At 42.8% G+C, this 26,131-nt stretch overlaps 1 protein-coding gene across 15 annotated transcripts in view; it reads right to left on the reverse strand.

Moving 5' to 3' along the window:
- The window catches only part of RUBCN (rubicon autophagy regulator), a 75,662-nt gene that overhangs the window by 31,157 nt on the left and 18,374 nt on the right, over window positions 1-26,131 (reverse strand). For 10 of the 15 annotated variants that reach the window (XM_063806534.1, XM_063806533.1, XM_054682511.2 and 7 more), the window contains exons 2-4: window positions 15,383-15,536; window positions 1,101-1,184; window positions 552-711 (exon numbers count right to left, since the gene is read on the reverse strand). In XM_063806534.1, coding sequence (XP_063662604.1) covers window positions 552-711; window positions 1,101-1,184; window positions 15,383-15,421 — 283 coding nt within the window. In that variant the 5' untranslated portion in view covers window positions 15,422-15,536. The remainder of the gene's footprint in view (window positions 1-551; window positions 712-1,100; window positions 1,185-15,382; window positions 15,537-26,131) is intronic. The other 5 variants (XM_063806537.1, XM_054682512.2, XM_063806536.1 and 2 more) reach the window with 1 other exon arrangement.

Raw genomic sequence — 26,131 nt, forward strand, 5'->3', positions numbered from 1 at the left:
AACTTGTGGTAAATGGTGGCTATTCTTACGGTTTGTGTGTGTGGCCGTAGGGGACGACCTTAACATAAAGTTGGATTGTGTCTTACTTGGGAGGTGAGAGGTAAGTCTGGATATATGTTTCTGAGTAGAATCCCTATGGCATCAAGTGAAAAACAGGAGGCCCTGCCGGGCACGGTGGTCACGCCTGTAATCCCAGCACTTTGGGAGGCCAAAGCGGGCAGATCACCTGAGGTTGGGAGTTCGAGACCTGCCTGACCAACATGGAGAAACCCCATCTCTACTAAAATTACAAAATTAGCTGGGCATGGTGGCACATGCCTGTAATCCCAGCTACTCGGGAGGCTGAGCCAGGAGAATCGCTTGAACCCAGGAGGCGGAGGTTGCAGTGAGCCGAGATCACGCCATTGCACTCCAGCCTGGGTGACAAGAGCGAAAGTCCATCTCAAAGAAAAAAAGAAAAATAGGAGGCCCTGGTACCAGAGGGGTAGAGGATAGTGAGGTGGGTGACAACGAGGAAGCACAGATGACAGTCCTAAGTGGCCTCTACCTACCTGTGTAGAATTTTCTGATATACTGTCTATCCCCGAGCAGGGGCCGGAGCTGGGCTGAGAGGCAGTGGTACTGCAGGCTGTGCTGCAGCCACAGCTCGGCAACAGCATGTTCACTGGCACCATCGGCACTGCTCTGGTCGTTCTCGTGCACGCTGATGAACTGGGAAGCAAAGGGGCATGAGTCAAAACACACATCCTGGTAGATACGGCAAGACTGAGGCCTAATGACCTGAGAACTAAATTGAGACAGGTAAGGGAAATGCTTTGAAAGGCTTCACCCTGGGTCCCATGTAGGCAGGCTTTTTTGAAAATAGCAAAACTTTTTTTCCCTTCCCCAGAGGAGAAAAAGTGGCCTGGACCAATGGGTTTGCATGCCTTTTTTTTTAAGCAAATAAAGTCAGTCCCTACAGGGATAATTAATTTCCTTTCCTCAGCTGATAGGCAACTGGACATATTCCCTCCTTGGAGCCTAGAAGATTCTTCTGACAGAGCCTCAAACAGTGAAGACCCACAGCTCTGCCAGCACAGCCGCTCTACTCTCACTCTTACCTTCTCCACGTGAAGGGCTGAGTGGGGACTGAGCCACCGGATGTCTTTCACGAACTGCCAGTAATCAGTCTGGCGGTGGCACGCCTGCGAAGGGAACACACACAATGAGCAAATCACGACCATTCTGGAACAGATCTAGTTCTAGGGTTGGCATTCAAAGACAAGAAAAGGACCACAACCTTCCCTTGCCTCATCAAAGGTTCTTAGCAGCAATCAAAGGATACACACAGAGGCCAGGGGTGGTGGCTCACACCTGTAAACCCAGCACTTCAGGAGGACTGCTTGAGTCCAGGTAGACTGGCCCATCTCTACAAACAATTTAAAGCTTACCCCGAGTGGTGGGACATGCCTTAGTCCCAGCTACTCAGGAGGCTGAGGTGGGAGAATCACTTGAACCTGGGAGGTCAAAGCTGCAGTGAGCCATGATTGTGCCACTGCACTCCTGCCCAGGCAACAGAGTGAGACCCTAACTCAGAAAAAAAAAAAAAAAAAAAAGGAATTAAAAAAAAAAAAGGAATACTACACTTGACATATGTTTACCCTTTTAAAGAATAATTGTTAAAGATTATTTTAATCATTCTTTTGAACAGGTAACATATGCATATGACATACAAGGTATACAGTAAAAATAATGTTTTCTTTTTCTTTTTGTTTGAGACAGAGTCACTCTGTCGCCCAGGCTGGAGTGCAGTGGCGTGATCCAGCTCACTGCAACCTCCACCTCCCATGCTGAAGCGAGTCTCATGCCTCAGCCTCCCGAACAGCTAGAACTACAGGCACATGACATCACGCCTGGCTAATTTTTGTATTTTTAGTAGAGACAGGGTTTTACCATGTTGGCCAGGCTGGTCTCAAACTCCGAGCCTCAAGTGATCTGCCCGCCTTGGGTCACTTGTGTTGGGATTACAGGCATGAGCCATCGTACCCGGCTGAAAATGATGGTTTCTACTCCTTTCTCTCTACCGTTGTTTTCTAAAAAATAATTCTTAAAACTGGTAAAGAGCTATTTGTTAAAAGCCAGAGCTGGATGTCTTTAGCCCCTACTGCAAAAGCAAAATCAAATAAGGAAACATCTACTTTTCCACGCCACCCAGGTCAGGGAAGAGCTGTGGAGGCAAAGAAATGCCCAGACCAGATGAAATGGTCTCTCGCTGGGACAGGCCTCAACATGCAAAATGTTTGTACCATAACAACCCAATTGTTGTTTTTCGATAACCTTTTCTGAGACTACTGGGTAGGGATTAAAACTAAAATCTAAATAATTAAAAATATATAGAGCTAGCACAAGTATCAAGAGACAGACGAGGCCAGGCACGATGGTTCATGCCTGTAATCTCAGCACTTTGGGGGGCCGAGGTGAGCGGATCACTTGAGCCCAGAGTTTGAGACCAGCCTGGGCAACAAAGCGAGACCCCATCTCTACTAAAAAATCCAAAAAGTTAGCCAGGTATGGTGGCACATGCCTGTAGTCCCAGCTGCTTGGGAGGCTGAGGTGGGAGGATCACAAGTGCCCAGGAGGCAGAGGTTGCAGTAAGCCGAGATCGTGCTACTACACTTCAGCCTGGATGACAGAGAGAGATCCTGTCTTAAAAAAACAAACAGAAAAAGAGATAAAGACCAATCAATGGAACAAAATAAATAGCCTGAAAGAGACCTTAAGATATATCAGAACTTAATACACGATCTAAAACCACCTCAACAGTCAGAGGTGCTTCTTTGTAAAAAGTCTTTCTTCTCGCCTCTATACTGGGAGGGTAGAAGTGAGAACCGGAAATGTCAGATGTGCAGGCTCTTTTGACAATAAACATCATGAAGACCTTCAGTATTCTGGTGGTAGTGTGGCAGGGACTGTGGTATCTGGTTGAGTGGATTTTAAGTGGCCAGCCAGTGTTGGGCAGCCATGGGACATCAACTCCAGCATGTCTCTTGGTTACATCATTTTTAAGTGAAAAGCGTGTAAAATTGTGGCTGGGTGCGGTGGCTCACACCTGTAATCCCAGCACTTTGGGAGGCCGAGGCGGGCGGATCACGAGGTCAGGAGATCAAGACCACAGTGAAACCCGGTCTCTACTAAAAATACAAAAAAATTAGCTGGGCGTGGTGGTGGGCGCCTGTAGTCCCAGCTACTTGGGAGGCTGAGGCAGGAGAATGGCATGAACCCGGGAGGCGGAGCTTGCAATGAGCCGAGATCGCGCCACTGCACTCCAGCCTGGGTGACAGAGTGAGACTCTGGTCTCAAAAAAAAGAAAAGCATGTAAAATTGGTTTCTTTTCTTCAGACAAAATTTTAAACTAACTTAAACCCTTAAATAAACTACTTTTTTGTTTGGGAAAAAAATGGAAAAAATTGATTATTCAAGAAATATAGTTGAGAAAATTGGCTGGCTAGAAGTAGACCAATTTAGGCATTCTCCTCAAATCATATAAAATAAATATGATTTATTTTATAAATTCCAGAATAAATTCCACCTGTATTGAAGAGTTAAAAAGGAAAAAGGAAACTACAAATCCACTAAAGAAAAGTAAGGATATTGGATTTCTATGCAGATAAAACTTTCAATGTTTAAAAGCAGAAGTGCAAATCAAGCCGGGTACAGGGGCTCACGCCTGTAATCCCAACACTTTGGGAGGCTGAGGTGGGAGGGTCACCTGAGTCAGGAGAAGTTCGAGACCAGCCTGGTCAACATGGTGAAACCCTGTCTCTACTAAAGGTACAAAAATTAGCCGGGCATAGGGCACATGACTGTAGTCCCAGCAACTCGGGAGGCTGAGGCAGGAGAATCACTTGAGCCTGGGAGGTGAAGGTTGCAGTGAGCTGAGATCAAGCCACTGCCCTCCAGCTTGGGCAATAGTGCAATACTGTCTCAAAAAAAAAAAAAAAAAATAATAATGCAAGTTCTGATTCAGCAGGTCTTTCCTTGCTACAAAAGTGCAAATCATAAAGGAAGAGAGAGAGGGATAAATTTTATTAATAAATTTCTTTACATAAAAAAGAATGTTTAGCATTTTTTATAATAGCAAATAAAGAAAAATATGTAAACAATTTTTTTTTTTTTCCCCAAGACGGAGTCTTGCTCTGTCACCCAGGCTGGAGTGCAATGGTGCAATCTCGGCTCACTGAAACCTCTGCCTCCCAGGTTCAAGCGATTCTTCTGCCTCAGCCTCCTGAGTAGCGGGTATTACAGGTGTCTGCCACCACGCCTGGCTAATTTTTGTATTTTTAGTAGAGATGGGGTTTCACCATGTTGGCCAAGCTGGTCTCGAACTCCTGAACTCAGGTGATCCACCCACCTCAGCCTCCCAAGGTGCTGGAATTACAGGCGTGAGCCACCACACCCGGCCTATATGTAAACAACTTGAACATTTATCAGTAGAGTACTGATTAAATTAGGGTACACTTGTAATATATACACATTAAAAGCAATGCTACAAAGAAAAAAAAAAGACTACAGTGGTAGACTCAAAAAAAAAAAAAAGAGCAATGCTATATTTTTTGCTGAAAGAATGGCTTTCCAATTCTCCCAACCTTGACAAAGAAGCACTCAAGTTGGGTATAGATAATTCTCTAGAATAAACATGCACTTTTACTCCCACCAATTGAGTTGTGGCTTACCAAGAATCAGTTATTTTTGTTTCCAAACCTATTCCTGTCAGTTGTACTTGTTATAATTTCACATTTAAAGTAATGATTATGCACTTTGAGGAAATGACTGTATTTATAAACACTAGTATGCTCTGAAAAGCCTTTTCAGTAAAGGTAAGTCACTATAAAGAGTTGATACCGAATTAGGTGGAGGCAAGACAATTTTCAGAAGTTAGGGGAAAAATGAAAAATGAAAATTTTATATTCATACTACAGGATTTTTTAAATTGCTGGCTCAGTATAAAAGAAATTGAAACTGGAAATTCTATCTGATGTATGAGGGGCATAGTTTATATAAGAAAGATGATACAGACTCCATCAGTGGGCCCATACTCACAGAATAGGCTTTGACCCAATATCCTAAGATTGTTGAATAGATATAAATTTATGTTTTAAATTAAAATAAAATGTTTGAGTTACATATATCATCACTACTTGATTTCCCTCACTTCATCAATCAGTTAATGATCCAGATCATGTTGCATAAGTAGTTTTTTCCTGTTCTTATCGAAAAATGGTGTGGCGTTCACAGAGTATATAAAAGAACAAATGTTTGCATGTTGAGGGAAAAACCCCCACCGTCACCACCACCACCACCAACAGATGCTGTAAGAATGAGGAACTACCCGCTACCATAATGAAAAGCTACTATGGTTTTTTTTTTTCTTTGAGACGGAGTTTCTCTCTGTTGCCCACACTGGAGTGCAATGGCGCGATCTCGGCTCACCGCAACCTCCACCTACCAGATTCAAGCAATTCTCCTGCCTCAGCCTCCTGAGTAGCTGGGATTACAGGCATGCACCACCATGCCCGGCTAGTTTTGTATTTTTAGTAGAGATGGGGTTTCTCCATGTTGGTCAGGCTGGTCTCAAACTCCCCACCTCAGGTGATCTGCCTGCCTCGGCCTCCCAAAGTGCTGGGATTACAGGTGTGAGCCACCGCGCCCAGCCTGAAAAGCTACTATATTAAAACTGAGTGGTGATGGCAAATAAACAGAGAACAACACACCAGAATAGAAATCGAGAAGTTGATACAAATGCATAGGAAATTAAATACATTCCAAATAAATTACAGATGGAACAATTTGAATGTAAAAAACTAAGCCATAAAAGTAATAGACAAAACCATGGGAAAACACTCTTAATAACTGCAGAGTAGGCTGGGTGTGGTGGCGCACGCCCGTTTAATCCCAGCATTTTGGGAGGCAGAGGCAGGCGGATCACTTGAAGTCAGGAGTTGGAGACCAGCCTGGCCAATATGTGAAACCCTGTCTCTACTAAAAATACAAAAATTAGCCAGGCGTGGTGGCATGCACCTGTAATCCCAGCTCCTCGAGAAGCTGAGACGGGAGAATTGCTTGAACCCAGGAGGCAGAGGTTGCAGTGAGCTGAGATCGTGCCACTGCACTCCAGCCTGGGCAACAGAGTGAGACTCTGTCTCAAAAAAAAAAAAAAAAAAAAACACACACAGTAGAAAAGCCCTTTCTAAGCACCACACAAAGCCCTAAGAGAAGTCATAAAAGAACTGATTAATTTGACTTACTAAAAGTCAGATATTTTGGCACAGTAAAAGCCACCATAAGAAATGTCAAAAGACGGCCGGGCGCGGTGGCTCATGCCTATAATCCCAGCACTTTGGGAGGCTGAGGCGGGTGGATCACCTGAGGTCAGGAGTTCAAGACCAGCCTGACCAACATGGTGAAACCCCATCTCTACTAAAAATACAAAATTAGCTGGGCATGGTGGCACATGCCTGTAATCCCAGCTATTTGGGAGGCTGAGGCAGAAGAATCGCTTGAACCCCAGAGTCAGAGGCTGCGGTGAGCTGGGATTGTGCCATTGCACTCCAGCCTGGGTAACGAGTGAAACTCCATCTCAGAAAAAAAAAAAAAAAAAGAAAGAAATGTCAAAAGACAAACTAGGAAAAAATATTTGCAACTCCCATTACAAAGACTAATTTCCTCAATAAATAAAGAATATCTATAAATCAGTAGGAAAAGACTAAATCTATTGAAAATAGGAATAAAACAGGAAAAAGTTCACAGGGAAAAAAATTCAATGACACTTATAGTATCTTTTCATGCTAAGAGAAGTGTAATCTTTTACTTTTTTTTTTTTTGAGATGGAGTCTTGCTCTGTCGCCCAGGCTGGAATGCAGTTGTGTGATCTTGGCTCACTGCAAACTCCGCCTCCCGGGTTCAAGTGATTCTCCTGCCTCAGCCTCCCAAGCAGCTGGGACTACAGGCACATGCCACTAAGCCCAGCTAATTTTTGTATTGTTAGTAGAGACAGGGTTTCACCATATTGGCCAGGCTGGTCTCAAACTCCTGACCTCATGATCCACCTGCCTTGGCCTCCCAAAGTACTGGGATTACAGGCGTGAGCCACCACGCCTGGCCTCTGGTGAGGGTATTTATATACATAACTTCCTGGAGAGTAATTTAGCAATAGCTATCAAAATATCAAATGCACATGCCCTTTAAGAATTCTAGGAATTTATCCTACGGTAAAGGGCAAAATTATTTATACACAAGCACTGTTACTAATAGCAAATGATTGGAAACAATCTAAATATCCATTCACCAGAGGACTGGCTAAATAAGTGATGGTACATACGTACAATGGAATATTATAAAATGACAGCTGTAAGAAAGAATGAAGAAGCTCTCTATGTAATGATTTCAGATGAATTACAAAACATATTAAGTAAAAAAGGCAAGATACAGAATAGTTACTACAGTATGCTATTATTTATATTTTAAAACTTGCAGGTATAGCAAAGAAAATCATTGGTAATTGCTTTTATAAGCATAAAAATTCTCTGGAAGGGCTGGGCATGGTGGCTCATGCCTGTAATCCCAGCACCTTGGGAGCCAAGCTGGGAGGCTGCCTGAGGCCAGGAGCTTGAGACCAGCCTGGGCAACATAGTGAGACCCTGTCTTTAAAAAAATTTTTTATTTATTTATTTATTTTATTATACTTTAAGTTTTAGGGTACATGTGCACATTGTGCAGGTTAGTTACATATGTATACATGTGCCATGCTGGTGTGCTGCACCCACTAACTCGTCATCTAGCATTAGGTATATCTCCCAATGCTATCCCTCCCCCCTCCCCCCACCCCACCACAGTCCCCAGAGTGTGATATTCCCCTTCCTGTGTCCATGTGATCTCATTGTTCAATTCCCACCTATGAGTGAGAATATGCGGTGTTTGGTTTTTTGTTCTTGTGATAGTTTACTGAGAATGATGATTTCCAATTTCATCCATGTCCCTACAAAGGACATGAACTCATCATTTTTTATGGCTGCATAGTATTCCATGGTGTATATGTGCCACATTTTCTTAATCCAGTCTATCATTGTTGGATATTTGGGTTGGTTCCAAGTCTTTGCTATTGTGAATAATGCCGCAATAAACATACGTGTGCATGTGTCTTTATAGCAGCATGATTTATAGTCATTTGGGTATATACTCAGTAATGGGATGGCTGGGTCAAATGGTATTTCTAGTTCTAGATCCCTGAGGAATCGCCACACTGACTTCCACAATGGTTGAACTAGTTTACAGTCCCACCAACAGTGTAAAAGTGTTCCTATTTCTCCACATCCTCTCCAGCACCTGTTGTTTCCTGACTTTTTAATGACTGACATTCTAACTGGTGTGAGATGATAGCTCATAGTGGTTTTGATTTGCATTTCTCTGATGGCCAGTGATGATGAGCATTTTTTCATGTGTTTTTTGGCTGCATAAATGTCTTCTTTTGAGAAGTGTCTGTTCATGTCCTTCGCCCACTTTTTGATGGGGTTGTTTGTTTTTTTCTTGTAAATTTGTTTGAGTTCATTGTAGATTCTGGATATTAGTCCTTTGTCAGATGAGTAGGTTGCGAAAATTTTCTCCCATGTTGTAGGTTGCCTATTCACTCTGATGGTAGTTTCTTTTGCTGTGCAGAAGCTCTTTAGTTTAATTAGATCCCATTTGTCAATTTTGGCTTTTGTTGCCATTGCTTTTGGTGTTTTGGACATGAAGTCCTTGCCCATGCCTATGTCCTGAATGGTAATGCCTAGGTTTTCTTCTAGGGTTTTTATGGTTTTAGGTCTAACGTTTAAATCTTTAATCCAAACAGAGATATAGATCAATGGAACAGAACAGAGCCCTCAGAAATAACGCCACATACCTACAACTATCTGATCTTTGACAAACCTGAGAAAAACAAGCAATGGGGAAAGGATTCCCTATTTAATAAATGGTGCTGGGAAAACTGGCTAGCCATATGTAGAAAGCTGAAACTGGATCCCTTCCTTACACCTTATACAAAAATCAATTCAAGATGGATTAAAAAATTTTTAATTAAAAAAAAAATTCTCTGTAAGGAAACTAGTAAATGGTAGTTTTTTATGTGATCAGAAGGGAGCAAGACTTTTCACTGTATACAGTTTTATACTTTTTTGATTATCTAGCTACGTAAAATACAATGTTCAAAAATTAAATATTTTTCAAGTTATAGAGTGATATATATAGTACAACCTTAATGTTTTTTTAAAACACATAAATACATAGAAAAAAGCAGAAAATATACCTCAATGTTAGAGTGGTGACTATCGCTTGGTGTTGGGATTATGGGTGATATTTACTTTCTTCTAAAGTCTTTTAGGTATTTTCTGAATTTTCAACGAAGAAAATATATTACCTACATTACATATTCAGAAAAAAACCACAGAGGTCTTTTTTTTATTATTGATTTTTTTTAAATTGGACCATCTATGCTGCCAAGAACTAGTTTCTTCTTGATTGTGGCAAAAGGAGGAATCCTTTCACTTCTCCTATTCAGCTGAGCAACCTCAGGGGCTAAATGTCTCCACATTTCTAAGCAACAGAAAAGAGGCTATCAAATATGCCTTGCCTTCTGGAAGGACTAAAAAGGTAGCCCAGATGCAGCTGTCAAGAAAACTGAGATCCCTCTAAGAATACGATCATGATGTTACAGCTTTCCTAAGGCCCTGAGTGAATTTTTAAAAATACAATTCACATTCCACAACGCATCCTCCTGAAAGCCCAGAGGGGACATGAGCAGCATGAATCACTGTATCAGCCCCTCCTCCCGACGAGGGCACAACACCCAGAATAGCTCGGTGATGACGCAGCAGCCTGAAACCTTTGAAAGCCCTCATCTTTCAGAGGGAGGAAATGAAAGCGAAAAACAAGTTCTTGACGCAGACTTTAATTCTCAGATCTTTACCAGGCAGAACAGAGCAGCAAGGAAACCGGCACAGATCTTTTGATTCTTCCCACTAGAGCCTGCAGTTGCTAAATGTGTGTGTGTCCATATGACAAATCTGCCTGATTTGCTCTGCTTCTGATTACTAACACTACTGGGGTTCTCAGGATAGGAGGCATGTAAAAAGGCGAGAGAAAAGATAAAATAAAAACAAATGAAAAAAATTAAAAATACTATTGCTATTTTGCAGATGATCATATGCTTTGATATTTTTCATTCTGATGACCAGATACTTTCACAGATATTATCACTTTTTTTTTTTTCTGAGACGGAGTTTCGCTCTTGTCACCCAGGCTGGAGTGCAATGGTGCACTCTCAGCTCACTGCAACCTCCACCTCCCAGGTTCAAGCGATTCTCCTGCCTCAGCCTCCCGAGTAGCTGGGATTACAGGCATGCACCACCACGCCCGGCTAATTTTGTATTTTCAGTAGAGATGGGGTTTCACCATGTTGGTCAGGCTGGTCTTAAACTTCTGACCTCAGGTGATCTGTCCGCCTCAGTCTCCCAAAGCGCTGGGATTACAGGCATGAGCCACTGTGCCTAGCCAGATATTATCACTCTTAATAACTATAACAAGATATGTGAATAGTGTTTTGCATTTATCAAGCAGCTTTCATTTGAGATTCTCATTGATTTGACTTCCATTTCTCTTTCAGGCACAGATAGTGAAACTGTCTTGAATATGGTTAAGTGATTACTCTAGATGACAGTTTAATATTAGTAACAGGGCCAAGAGAAGAACCCATTTGCTATTAGGACACAAGTACCTGACCCATTGAGTGGCAGTGCCACTAATCTGGTAGCTATTTTGGTCAGCAGCCTGGGAAACTTGCACTGAGTTTCTGTAAAACACACTGGCAGGATTCCCAAGTTTCTGACTTGGGAGACTGAGCAGGTCAATGCCACAAATAGGAAGAAGGGCAGTCTCATGAGAGAACATAAGTTTAGTTTTGGTCATGTGCTCGGGCCTGAAAGACAGCCAGACAGTAAGGTACAGGAGACAGCTAATCTTCTGGATTTAGAGTTCAGCAGAGAGGTGAACCTGCTGAACCCTGAGGTGGGGGTCATCAATGGGTGAGTGATCGTGCAATGTGAGCAATGAGACTGCTTCAGGAAAATACACAGAGTAAGAAGAGAGAAGGGCATACGGCAGAACTGCGTTAAAAAAAATTCCAGGCCAGGCACGGTGGCTCATGCCTGTAATCCCAGCACTTTGGGAGGCTGAGGTGGGCAAATCATGAGCTCAGGAGTTCAAGACCATCCTGGCTAACACGGTGAAACCCTGTCTCTACTAAAAATACAAAAAAAAATTAGCCGGGCGTGGTGGCGGGTGCCGTAGTCCCAGCTACTCAGGAGGCTGAGGCAGGAGAATGGCGTAAACCCGGGAGGCAGAGCTTGCAGTGAGCTGAGATCACGCCACTGCACTCCAGCCTGGGCGACAGAGCAAGACTCTGTATCAAAAAAAAAAAAGAGAATACAAAGACAAAAGAGTTATATAATTTGCCCAGCACCACTCAGTTAATGGTGAAGCTGAGATTAAAATGTGAGCAGTCTGATTCAAAAGTCCGTAATTTTAACTGCTACGTCACTTTATTTCCCATGGATGTGAGCAATGAGTCTAGATTCTGATCTAGGTTCTAACTGACTCCAAAGACTTTTGTCAGTCTATGATACAACGTTGCCTCCTCAGTCCTAGGATGGTGCTTTTTGCTGTTTTGGGTTTGCTTTTTTTGTTGAGACAGGGTCTCCCTCTAGGCTGCAGTGGCACAATCACAGCTCACTGGAGCCTCAGCCTCCCAGGCTTAAGCAATCTTCCCACCTCAGCCTCCGGAGTAGCTGAGTCTACAGGCATGCACCACCATGGCTGGCTAATTTTTTAAATTTTTTACAGAGATAGGGATCTTGCTGTGTTGCCCAGGCTGGTCTTGTATTCCTGGCCTCAAATTTCTAGTGATCTTCCTGCCTCAACTTCCCAAAATGCTAGAATTATAGGCATGAACCACCACGCCCAGTCAAGTATACATACTTTAATACCAATTAGTTGATTAGCTCTTTTCCAATGTGATTGCTGGCTGAGAATAAATTCTGATAAAAAAGAAAGATGAGCTTAGAGTTCCAGGTAGTTATACTAGGCCCTGACAGGGGAGGACGTGAGTGAGAACACACAATTATGCCTGTATTTGTGAGGTCTGATTTTTTTTTTAAATAGGAGGATACTAAACCCCAGTGACTCACTTGACAACTTTATCCAGAACCAAAATGTATTTAAAACACTGCAAATGGAGTAACTGCCAAAGAGAAAGCAGAAACCTTTAAGTATTATTGGATTCTACTCATTTCCAAACTCAAAGCTGATTATAGAGTTTTTGAGGATATACAGAAAAAGAAACTCGGCCAGGCGCAGTGGCTCACGCCTGTCATCCCAGCACTTTGGGAGGTCGAGGCGGGCGGATCACCTGAGGTCAGGAGTTCGAGACCAGCCTGACCAACATGGAGAAACCCTATCTCTACTAAAAATACAAAACTGGCTGGGCGTGGTGGTGCATGACTGTAATCCCAGCTACTCGGGAGGCTGAGGCAGGAGAATCGCTTGAACCCGGGAGGCAGAGGCTGTGGTGAGCCGAGATCGTGCCATTGCACCACAGCCTGGGCAACAAGAGCGAAACTCTATCTCGAAAAAAAAAAAAAAAAGAAAAAGAAACTCAACATCAATAAAGTTTATATTTTAAAAATTTAAGCTACAATCAAACTACCATTCATAAGCATCAACAAGGTATCTATAAAGTAAAACTCAAAGGGTATTCTAAATATGACAACATTTTATAAATAGTTCTCGGATTGTCCTAGGATGCTAGGAGGAAAATTTAATGAGTCATTGTGTCCTCCTCCTCTTCCTCCTCATCATAGCACATACTAGGAGAGCTCTTCCTATTCTCTTAATGCTTTACGTACCACACCAACCATAGAGGTAGGCAGATGCTACCTCATTTCACTGGTGAGGAAACTAAGGCACAAAGAGGTGAAGTATTTTGCCCAAGGTTACACAGCTAACACATGAAGGAGCTGAAAACTGAATCCAGGCAGTCTGGCTCTACCCTGAGCCACAGTACCTATTAACTACTCGTGTCGTAGTTAACATGAGTTAACTACTAACTCTTCTTTTCCCTAGTCACTTTTATGCCTGCTAGTTTTCACAGATACTTTGAGGATAAAGTCTCACTATCCTTACAAAGAAAGCATATTAATTCTTTCTTCCCATTATTAATTTGAAGTAAAGATAGTAATAATAAAAGTCTAAATTTAGGGAACAAGATGAAAATTCTAATTCAAAAAGAATCACAGGAAGAGCTGATTATTTTGTCTCAGGAAAGAGACACTGATTCTAATTACACGAATCTTATCAAGCCTAAGCAATTAATTATCACTAGAACACACTGGCTTCTAGACAAAAGGATTTCCCACAGGGAAGTACTTTTAATGTAACTGAGCACATGGAGTTTCATCTTTTCATTCTTCTGTTGTTGTGAGATAGAGTCTCACCCTGTCGCTCAGGCTGGAGCGCGGTGGTGTGGTCTCGGCTCACTGCAGCCTCCGCCTCCCGGGTTCAAGCGATTCTCCTGCCTCAGCCACCTGAGTAGCTGGGATTACAGGTGCGCGCCACCACGCCCGGCTAATTTTTGTAATTTTAGTAGACAGAGAGTTTCACCATGTTGGCCAGGCTGGTCTTAAACTGATCTCAAGTGATCTGCCCCACTTGGTCTACCAAAGTGCTGGGATTATAGGCGTGAGCCACTGTGCCTGGCCACCTTCTCATTCTGTAGAAACATTTCATGCATGAAAGTCAGAAATAAGTGAACATATTTTTGCCTTGGCTGTTTTTCTTCCTTTATCCTACCTACTTCTGAAAAAAACCAGCATGGTTTTAAAACCAAAACTAAGATTGAGAAGAAAAAGCTTCCTGGCTGTGGTTGGCTAAGACTGGTCCTCCAAAATGTCTACATTCTAATTCCTAGAACCTGGGAATGTTGCCTTTTATGACAAAAGTGACTTTGCAGGTGTGATTAAATTAAGGATTTTGAGATGGGGCGATTATACTGGATTGTCCATGTGGGCCCAGTATAATTGTAAGAGTCCTTAAGAGGGAGGTAGGAATGGTCATAAGGAGGGGGGAAGGCAGGAATGGTCCATAAGGAGAGAAAGGGATGTGAAAGCAGAGAGGGCTGGGCACGGTGGCTCATGTCTATAATCTCAGCACTTTGGGAGGCTAAGGCAGGAGGGTCACTTGAGACCAGGAATTCAATACCAGCCTGGGCAACATGGTGAAATCCTGTCTCTACAAAAAACACAAAAATTAGCCAGGTGTGGTTGCATGTGCCCGTAGCCCTAGCTACTTGGGAGGCTGAGGTGGAAGGATTGCTTGAACCCGGGAGGTCGAGGCTGCAGCGAGCCATGATTTTGTCATTGCATTCCAGCCTGGGTGACAGAGCGAGACCCCGTCTCAAAACACAAACAAACAAACAAAGGGGGCAGAGAGCTGGGTGCGGTGGCTCACGCCTGTAATCCCAGCACTTTGGGAGGCCAAGGTGGGCAGATCACAAGGTCAGGAGATTGAGACCACTGAGACCATCCTGGCTAACACGGTGAAACCCCGTCTCTACTAAAAAATAGAAAAAATTAGCCGGGCCTGGTGGTGGGCGCCTGTAGTCCCAGCTACTCGGGAGGCTGAGCCAGGAGAATGGTGTGAACCCGGGAGGCGGAGCTTGCAGTGAGCCAAGATCGCACCACTGCACTCCAGCCTGGGTGACAGAGCGAGACTCCGTCTCAAAAAAAAAAAGGGCGGGGGGGGGGTCAGAGAGAGATTTGAAGGTGCTATGCTGTTGGCTCTCAAGATGGAGGAAGTGGCCAAGAGCCAAAGAATGCAGGAAACCTAGAGAAGCTGGAAAAGGCAAGGAAGTGGATTCTCTGTGGAGTGTCCAGAGGGCGTGTGGCCCTGCAGACACCTTGGTTTCAGCCCCGTGAAACTCATTTTGGACTTCGATCTCAAGAACTGTAAGATGATAAATCTGTGTTGTTTTAAGCCATTAAGTTTGTAGTTACTTGTTACAGCAACAATAGGAAAGTTTTAAGTTGACCTAATCTTTTGTTGCTGATTTGCTGTCCTACCCAGTGATTTATTCATTCCATTAACATCTATGGTCCATCAGACATGATGTGAAACGTTCTGTATATTAAAAAAATGAATTAAGTCACAGCTGCTCTCAGGAGTCCACAGACCAGTGGCCTTCATCTCCTCCCTGCCAATGCGACTGTTTCTTTTCAACAAGCGAGTCAGCCAATCTGGCAAAAAAAGGAGTTCTGCGTACCTGGTCACGGATAAGCCCGTGATAGAGGATGCTCTGCATGTCCCTGCAAAGCCGCTCCAAGCCACCATACTTAGACCAGACGTTGGGGCTGTTGGTTGATACCAAACCCTCCACCGTCGTCTTCAAATTACCCAGCAACTGCCAGTGCTCCCTCCTGCAAGGGCATCAGTTACACCAATGGTTAGTTACCTTTGCTGTACTTGATCCTGATCATATCAAAGAAAGTCTAAGCCGAGGAACCTCCTGCCCCACATCCTAACATTCTCTCCCCTCTTAATTTTCACTTGGGCGCAAAACTCAACTCTGAGAGAATTAAAGTTGTGAACGATACTAATTTAAAGACAAAAAACAAAAAGCAAAAACCCTCACATTCAAATGGTACATTATGCTTTGTAAAGGGATTTTCATCTACTGTCTCACTCAATCCTCACATAAGCAGCTTATAACCCTAACTTTATACGGGTATAACCCATTCAGATCCATTTTTATTTTTTGAGACACTTAACTCTGTCACCCAGGCTGAAGTGCGGTGGCATGATCACAGCTCACTGTAGCCTCAACCTCCCAGGTAGAGGTGATCCTCCCACCTCAACCTCCCGAGTAGCTGGGAACTACAGATGTGCACCAACACACCCAGATAATTTTTAAATTTTTTGTAGAGATGGGGTCTCACTATGCTGCCCAACTCCTGGCCTCAAGTGATCCTCCCACCTTGGCCTCCCAGAGAGCTGGGATTACAGATGTAATCCACTGCACTCAGCCTAAGATCCATTTCTTAACAATGACAGTACCTGCACAATATACAAAAAGATGAAGGCATCCACACAGAACCAGACATCTTTTGCCAAACAAAAAAGGCCAAAAACAACTTCTTATTTCCTATATTTCTAAGCGCTAACTACAGCATCATGAAGGACAGAAACTGTAGGACTAAGGCGGTCACTAAAATGTCATTTATGATCATACTGTAAGAAATGGCCATCGCAGAGGCCAATGGACTGCCAACTTTTGCCCAGTGACTCTGCATATCCTATGCCTCTTCCTCAGAGCAAACTAGCCTCTGATTTCTTAGTGACACAGTCTTCACATGTGCCAACAGGTTACAATCTGGTCTCACAGGCCTGAGAATCAGTCTGACTCATGACGTGACTCTGCATACCTGTGTTCTGATTCATTCTGTACTGATCTTACAAGGTTAACTGTTAAAGAACATCATGAGGCTGGACGCAGTGGCTCACACTTGTAATCCCAGCAATTTGGGAGGCTGAGGCGGGTGGATCACCTGAGGTCAGGAGCTGGAAACCAGCCTGGCCAACATGGTGAAAACCCATCTCTACCAAAAAATACAAAAATTAGCCAGGCGTGGTGGCACATGCCTGTAATCCCAGCTACTCGGGAGACTGAGACAGGAGAATCGCTTGAACCTGGGAAGTGGAGGTTGCAGTGAGCTGAGATCACGCCATTGCACTCCAGCCTGGGCAAAAAGTGTGAGATTGTCTCAAAAAAAAAAAAAAAAAAAAAAAGAACATGATAAATCCCAAAAGCAAACATTAAGTACTCTATCATCCTAGGGCTTTGATTCCAAAATTACACAAAGAGCATTGACATCTTAGAAACTTTGAGCATTCAGATCTACCTATAATTTCCTCTGGACAAAGCTGAAGAATTTCCCTTCCTCACAATGAAGTGTCCCTAAGGTGCCAAAGCTACAAAAGAATGTGGCTTTTATTCTAAGATACACCAAACAATCTATATTTGGTATCTGCTCATGTAGAAGAAAACTTCTGTAAAAATTTGATTTACATAGCTACCGTATTTAGTGTCACCTTTTTAAAAAATTTTGATTGATACATAATTGTACATATTGATAGTATACAATGGATACATTGTGCATTGATTGCAACAAAGTAATTAGCATATCCATCACCTTAAATATTTATCATTTCCCTGTGATGAGAACATTCAAAAACCTCTCTTCCAGCTATTCTGAACTACACCATACACTGCTGTTAACCCTCGTCATCTTACTGTGCACCAGAACGTACTCCTTCTGTCTAACTGTCTGTCCCCTTGGCCCTGTTGACCGATCTCTCTCCATGCCCTTCTCCCACCTTACTGTGCAACAGAGCACCAGAACGTACTCCTCCTGCCTAACTACAACCATGTACCTGTTGACCAATCTCTCTCCATGCCCTTCTCCCTCCTACCCTCCTCATCCTCTGGCAACCACTATTCCACTCTCTACCTCCATGAGAACAATTTTTTAGATTCCCGAGTAATAGCATGTGACAGCTGTCTTTCTGTGCCTGGCTTATTGCCCTTAATGTAACATCCTCCAGGTTCACCCATGTTGCCAAAACTTAAAGAATTAAGGTTGAAGTGTATTCCATAGTGTATACACACCCCATTATCTTTAGCCATTAATCAGTTGATGGACATTTTTTTTTTAAGACAGAGTCTCACTCTGTCGCCCAGGCTGGAGTGCAGTGGCATTATCTTGGCTCACTGCAACCTCTGCCTCCCAGGTTCAAGCGATTCTCCTGCCTCAGCCTCCCATGTAGCTGGGACTACAGGCGCAGGCTACCATGTCTGGCTAATTTTTGTATTTTTAGTTAGACGGGGTTTCTCCATGATGGCCAGACTGGTCTCAAACTCCTGGCCTCACGTGATCTGTGCACCTCGGCCTCCCAAAGTGCTGGGATTACAGGCGTGAGCCACCGCGCCTGGCTGTTGATGGACATTTAAGTTTATTTCATACCTTGGCTATCATGAATAGCACTGCAATAAATAGAGGAGTGCAGGTATCGCTTTGATACACCGATTGCGTTTCCCCTGGATATATACTCAGTATTGGGATTGCTTGATCACACAGTAGTTCTATTTTTAACTTTTGGAGGAACCTCCAGACTGTGTAGCATAATGGCTGTACTAACTTACATTCCCACCAGCAGCGTGTAAGGGTTCCCTTTTCTCCCCATCCTCACCAACACCGGCTATCTTCTGATTTTTTTTAAATGTGCAGCGATTAGATTTGGTTTGCTAGTATTTTGTGAAAGATTTCTGTAGCTATGCTCATCGGGGGTACTAGCCTGTATTTTTCCTCTTGTGCCCCTCTGTAGCTTTGGTATCAGGATAATGTTGGCCTTGTAGAATGAGTTTGGAGGAATTCTCTCTCCTTCAATTTTGTGGAATAATTTGGGAAGAATTGGTATTAGTTCTTCCTTGAAGGTGTGGTAGAATTCGGCAGTGACGACATCGGGCCCTGGGCTTCTCTTTGATAGGAGACTCATTACCGATTCCATCTCATTACTCATTATTGGTGTGTCCAGGTTTTCTGTTTTGTCATGATTCAGTATTGGTAAGCTGTATGTGTCCACAAATTTCTTCACTTCTTCTAGGTTTTCCAATTTGTTGGCACAGTTACCCATAACAGCCTCTAGTGATTCTTCATAGTTCTGTGCTGTCAGTTGCAATGTCTCCTTTTTCTCTCTGATTTTATTTATTTGAGTCTTTTTTCCCCCTTGGTCTAGCTAAAGGTTTGTTAATTTTATCTTCTGAAACAAACAACTCTTTTGTTAATCTTTTATATATATATTTTTTCATTCTCTATTTCATTTATTTCTGCTCTGATCTTTATTATTTCTTTCCTTCTACTAATTCTGGGTTTGGTTTGTCCTGGTTTTCTAGTTTCTTGAGGTGCAACATTAGGTTGAGATCTTTCTACTTTTTGATGTAGATGTTAATTGCTATTTTCTTCCCTCTTAGTACTACTTTTGCAGTATCCCGCTGTTTTTGGTATGTTGTGTTTCCACTGTCATTTGTCTCAATAAATTTTCTAATTCCTTCTTAATTCTTCATTGACCAACTGGTTGTTCAGGAGCATGTTGTTTAATTTCCACATATTTGTATAGTTTCCTAAGTTGTTCTTGTTATTGATTTCTAGTTGTATTGCACTGTAGTCACAAAAGATACTTGAATGGCCGGGTGCGGTGGCTCATGCCTGTAATCCCAGCACTTTGGGAGGCCGAGGTGGGCGGATCACTTGAGGTCAGGAGGTCAAGACCAGCCTGGTCAACATGGCGAAACCCCATCTCTACTAAAAATACAAAAAAAAATTAGCCAGGTGTGGTGGTGTGTGCATGTAATCCCAGCTACACAGGAGGCTGAGGCAGGAGAATTGCTTGAACCCAGGAGGCAAAGGTGGAGCTGGGATTGCACCACTGCACTCCAGCCTGGGTGACAGAGTGAGACCCCATTTCAAAAAAAAAAAGAAAGAAAAAAGAAAAAATACTTGGTATGATTTCAGTTTTTAAAAGTTTGTTGAGACCTGTTTTGTGGCCTACCATATGATATCATATATCCTGGAGATGGTTCCATGTGCTGCTGAGAAGAATGTGTATCCTGCAGCTATTGAGTAGAATGTTCTGTAGATGTCTGTAGTCCATTTAGTCTAGGATATAGTTTAACACTGCTGTTTCTTTGTTGATTTTCTGTCTGCATGATCTGTCCATTGCTGAAAGTGGGGTATCAGAGTTTTCAACTGTTACTGTATCAGACTTTCTCTCTCCATCTAGGTCTACTAATATTCACTTTATATATTTAAGGTGCTCCCATGTTGGATGCATGCATACATATATACAGGCATCCAACATGGGAGCACCTTAATATATAAACACACACACACACACAACTGTTATATCCTTTTGCTGAATTGACTCTTTTATCATTAATGACATTGACTCTTTTCACAACTTTGGATTTGAAGTCTATTTTCTCTGATATAAGTATAGCTACTCCTGCTGTCTTTTGGTTTCCATTTGCATAGAGCATCTTTTTCCATCCCTTTAAGTCTACGTATGTCCTCACATGTGAAGTGAGATTCTTGGAAGCAGCATACGGTTGGGGCTTATTTGGAAGGTTTTTAAAAATTCATTGAGTCACTGTCTTTTATTTGGAGAATTTAACCCATTTACATTTAAGGTAATTATCGATAAGTAAGGTCTGTTACTTGTTTTCTAGTTTTTTTACTGTTCCTTTCTTTCTGTTACTGTCTTCTGTTGTGGCACTTGATTTTCTCTAGTAGTGTGCTTTGATTCCTTGCTTTTCAATTTTGGTGTGTCATAGATTTTTGCTTTGTAGTCAGCATGAGGCTTACAAAACACATTTTGTAGTTATAAAAAGTTATTTTATTTATTTTTAATTTTCTTTTTTTTCTTGAGACATAGTCTCACTCTCACCCAGGCAGGACTGCAGTAGCATTATCTCAGCTCACTGCAACCACCATCTCCTGGGTTCACCCGATTCTCGTGCCTCAGCCTCCTGAGTAGTTGGAATTAGAGTTACAGGCACCTGCCACCACACCCAGCTAATATTTGTATTTTTAGTAGAGACGGGGTTTCACTATGTTGGCCAGGCCAGTCTCAAACTCTTGACCTCAAGTGACCTGCCCACCTCAGCCTCCCAAAGTGCTGGGATTACAGGTGTGAGCCACCATGCCAGGCCCATAAAAAGTTATTTTAAACTGACAGTGACTTAAGTTTGATCATAAAGATAGGAAAAGGAAGAAACAAACAAAACCTATACTTTAACTCCATTCCTCCCCAAATCTGGAATTTTTGAAGTCCCATTTTACATATTTTTATATTGCCTATCTCTTTAGTGTCTTCATCTTTTTAGGATCGTTTCTCCTAATGATATAATTATCAATATCAGAGAGTTGAAATACTAAATTCAACTGAAGCTCATACACACTGGTTTGATTAAACCATTATGCCTGAATCTTAGATGCAAGTAAACAGATCACAATGGAGAAATAAAATATCCTTTCCCCGCCAGGCGCAGTGGCTCACGCCTGTAATCCCAGCACTTTGAGGGGCTGAGGCGGGCAGATCACCTGAGGTCAGGAGTTCGAGACCAACCTGACCAACATGGAAAAACCCCGTTCTCTACTAAAAAAATATAAAAATTAGCCAGGCGTGGTGGCACATGCCTGTAATCCCAGCTACTCGGGAGGCTGAGGCAGGAGAACTGCTTGAACCTGGGGGGTGGCCTAAGTGGCAAGGGAGAGTATAACCCATCCCTACATAAATCATTTTCATCAACGCACAACGAAGCCAATCTCAGAATAAAATCCCAACTACCTTCTTCTGGGAGGATCTTGACCACATCCCTCCTTTAAAGAGGAACAGAAATTGCTTAAGTGACCCAAATAAGTATATCTGGGGAAAACCAGTTTTCCTAGATGCCAACTCAGTCTTAAGCTCACCATGTTATAATAAGTATGTTATAATAAGTAACACTCAAGATTAAAGTAAAAAGCTACAAAACTCTGTAAAGTATTACACTATATAACTAATACATAACTAAAACATAATCACTAAAAATATATGACATGTGAGTATCTTATATGTGATATATATGAAATATATAATAAATAGTAAATAAGTGAAAGTACTATGTAATTGCAAAGTGTGATTCAAGGTAAGAAATAGATACTGGTCTATCTTCAATCCCCAAATACTCTTTTTAGTGGTAAAGGAAACAGCTTCAGCTTACTGGCATGTCCCTTCCACAGTGAGCTCTTTATCTGGGACAGGCCCATGGATCACAGCTGAAAGTCAGGTTGTCCCAAGTCAGGTAATGATTTGATCCCCAAAGTGAAGGAAGAAAGATGTGACATCCACATGATGGAATACCATGAAGAATGAAAACTTTTGACCAAAAAGTTTCTAAAGCTAATTATAGCATATTAAAGTATAAAAAGCAGAATGTAAAATTAGATTTATGATCTCAATATAAAAATATGAAAAGAAATAATATGTTAATAGTGGTTACCTTTAGTAATATGGGGGAACTGTAGAGAAGAGCAGAATTGTTTAGGGCTTTCCTGAGACTAGCAATTAATAAAGGATCAGTAGACTGGGTGTGGTGGCTCACGCCTGTAATCCCAGCACTTTGGGAGGCTAAGGCAGGTGCATTGCTTGAGCTCAGGAGTTCAAGACCAGCCTGGGCAACATGCAAAATCCTGTCTCTACAAAAAAACTAAAAAAATCCCTCCCCACAAAAAAAGGAGCAATAATCTGAACAAACCAGAAGCTGGAAAGTACCATAAAGGATTTTTTAAATACTCAGTATCAAGGGCTTCGAAGTTGGAAGACTGTGGTCAGGCAAGTGTCCCTGGGACTTTTAATGCCAGAAAGTACTTCCTGGAAAGAAGTAATGGGTTCCTCCTTCAGGTAGAAAATATAATTAAGTGAAATAATTATTGGTAACACTGAGGTAGCGAGAGACTATCACATGTGTGTTTAATGTTTCTTCTTATCTGGCCATATATTTGCTATTTTTAATTATCTAGTATTTAACTTGCAGGCTGTGTAGTTGAATGTGCTCCTTTTTACATAAATAATATGCTTTAAATAAATAACATGCTTATAGGAAAAACATACTTGACTCTCTTATATAGTCTCTCAGCTCTGGGGCACCTGGGAGAATGTAACCATCGGCCAGTCCCATACATTTCATGGCTGACAGGAGAATCTTTTTTTTTTTTTTTTTTTTGTAGAGACCAGAGTCTTACTATGTTGCTGAGATTGGTCTCAAACTCTTGGGCTCAAGCAACCATCTGCCTCGGCCTCCTAAAGTGCTAGGATTACAGACGTGAGCCACTGCACGCAGCCAAAGGAGAATCTTAATGTACAGGAGGGAATAAGCAGTACCTGTAGGTATGCTTTGTAATTCGACACCTATTTAACACCTGAGTAACATCAAATGCATTGAATTTCAGCAATCAGTGGATTTAACATACGGATGAAAAATCCCTTATGTCAGAAACCTAACCACCAACAAACTCCTTAGCATGGAGGTGAAAAATTCTCCATCATTGGCCCCAGTCTAAATACCAACTTTGCTGCCCAGTACTCCTCAGGTTAGGTACGGGGACCTCATCACACACTATTACAAACGTGCCAACCTCACTCTACTGCCATGATCTTATTCATGCAGAGCTCTCCACCTGGAATGCCTGTTCTCACCCCATTCAGGGATTCAGGTCCAGCTCTAATTCAACTTTCTCTCAAAAGGTTCTAAATAATCTGACCCACTATAGCTCCTTTATTAGAACTCCAAAAGCGTATGATGTCGCTATACCATTCCTTCTAAAAATACTTTAAGACTGTTGTTTAATATTATATAGCTTGTTTCCTGAAGGAAAGGGACTATGTATCTTCTATTTCTTTTGTATTTTATTTTATTTTATTTTTTATTTTATTTTATTTTTTATTTTTATTTTTATTTTTTGAGACGGAGTCTCGCTCTGTCGCCCAGGCTGGAGTGCAGTGGCGTGATCTCGGTTCACTGCAAGCTCTGCCTCCTGGGTTCACACCATTCTCCTGCCTCAGCCTCCCGGGTAGCTGGGACTACAGGTGCCCGCCACCACGCCTGGCTAATTTTTTGTATTTTTAGTAGAGACGGGGTTTCACTGTGTTAGCCAGGATGGTCTCGATCTCCTGACCTCGTGATCCACCCGCCTCGACCTCCCAAAGTGCTAGGATTACAGGCGTGAGCCACCGCGTCCGGCCTATTTTATTTCTGAGACAGAGTCTCGCTCTGTCACCCAGGCTGGAGGGCAGTGGTGCGATCTTGGCTCACTGCAACCTCTGCCTCCTGGGTTCAAGCGATTCTCCTGCCTCAGCCTCCTGAGTAGCTGGGGATTACAGGCACCCACCACCACACCCAGCTAATTTTTGTATTTTTTAGTAGAGACGGGGTTTCACCATGTTGGTCAGGCTGGTCTCAAACTCCTGACCTCATGATCCGCCCGCCTCAGCCTCCCAAAGTGCTGGGATTACAGATCTTTTGTATTTTAATAAGCAGGAAGAAAATGTCACCCAGTAGAAAGAAAATAGACATCATAGTCATTCAAACTGAATTTGAATTTGAATCTTAGCTGCTCACAAACTAGATGCACATTCTATTTTTTTTTTTTTTTTTTTGAGACTGAGTTTTGCTCTGTCGCCCAGGCTGGAGGGCAGTGGTGCGATCTCAGCTCACTGCAACCTCCGCCTCCCGGGTTCAAATGATTCTCCTGCCTCAGCCTCCCAAGTAGCTGAGATTACAGGTGCCTGACACCATGCCCAGCTAATTTTTGTATTTTTAGTAGAAATGGGGTTTCACCATGTTGGCCAGGCTGGTCTCGAACTCTTGACTTCAAGTGATCTGCCTGCCTCAGCCTCCCAAAGTGCTGGGATTACAGGCGTGAGCCACCTCACCTGGCCTAGATCCACATTCTTGACCAAGCTATTTAAACTCTTGAAGCTTCAATTCCCTCACTGTAAAATGGAGACAACAATTGCTTCACAGAGGAGGGTGTAACTGACAATCTAGGGGAAGCATTATCATAGAGCAGAGAATAATATTCTCTTTTCTCTGTCATTTTCCCCCTGTGAACTTCCATTGCATAAATCTAATAAATCCAACAAAATCAGGAAGGGTACCTAGAATAAAGCCTTCTTACCCATTCTGCTTAAAAAGAAAATTCTGCCAAAAATTGTAAAGGATTGGACAGTCTGCAGCATAATGAAGTTTGGTTACAGTGTTCCACATCCAAACAGTATCTCCACTGCGTTTAAACCAAGGTCAGGTCTGCGGGTAAGCATGGATTGCAAGGCCCTGTTGATGCTGTTGGCCCTCTCACTGAAGTAGGAAAGCTAGGAAGGACTTCCTCAAATACTGGATATGACTTTTATATGGTAAAGACTTAAATCTGCTTGACGGAATGGAAGAAACTGTCAAGGTGTTACTGCGGCACAATAAGGCTGATTTCACGAGACATATAAGAAAGACAATCTTATTACTTCACCAGGCTCATGTTATACTGTCTAGGTAGCAGAATGCTTTACAAACAAGGTAAAGCAGGCACACAACACCACTTTAATAGCAATGGCACGGGAGGAAAGACAAAGTGTTTCAGTCTTTTCAGTTTCAGGTAGATGATTTAAAGGTAAAAGGCACGCTGGGCACAGCGGCACATGCCTGTAGTCCCAGCTCCTCAGGAGGCTGAAGCAGGAGGACTGCCTGACCTATGCTGGGCACAGCGGCACATGCCTGTAGTCCCAGCTCCTCAGGAGGCTGAAGCAGGAGGACTGCCTGACCTATGCTGGGCAAAGCGGCACATGCCTGTAGTCCCAGCTCCTCAGGAGGCTGAAGCAGGAGGACTGCCTGACCTATGCTGGGCACAGCGGCACATGCCTGTAGTCCCAGCTCCTCAGGAGGCTGAAGCAGGAGGACTGCCTGACCTATGCTGGGCACAGCGGCACATGCCTGTAGTCCCAGCTCCTCAGGAGGCTGAGGCAGGAGGACTGCCTGACCTATGCTGGGCACAGCGGCACATGCCTGTAGTCCCAGCTCCTCAGGAGGCTGAGGCAGGAGGACTGCCTGACCTATGCTGGGCACAGTGGCACATGCCTGACCTCAAAAGTTCAACTCTAGCCTGGGCAACAATGTGAGAACCCTTCAAAAAACAAAAACAGCTGTGGGGAGAGGAAAAGCTTCAGGCTTAGAGTCCTTGCAGTCCCCTCCTGGGTTCTGACAACAGCAGCTTCCCCAAAAGCTTCAAGGGTATGTTTCTGTAATTTTTGTACTAAAAATCGAACTAGCAATTGCTAGTTTGCTTTAAAATCATGTGATCATCCTGCTTTGCTACTAGCTCTATGTAAACTGTTAACCCCTAGAATAATCAAACAGGGACGGGAA

Source organism: Pan troglodytes, chromosome 2, assembly GCF_028858775.2.
Source record: "Pan troglodytes isolate AG18354 chromosome 2, NHGRI_mPanTro3-v2.0_pri, whole genome shotgun sequence".
NCBI lineage: Eukaryota > Metazoa > Chordata > Mammalia > Primates > Hominidae > Pan > Pan troglodytes.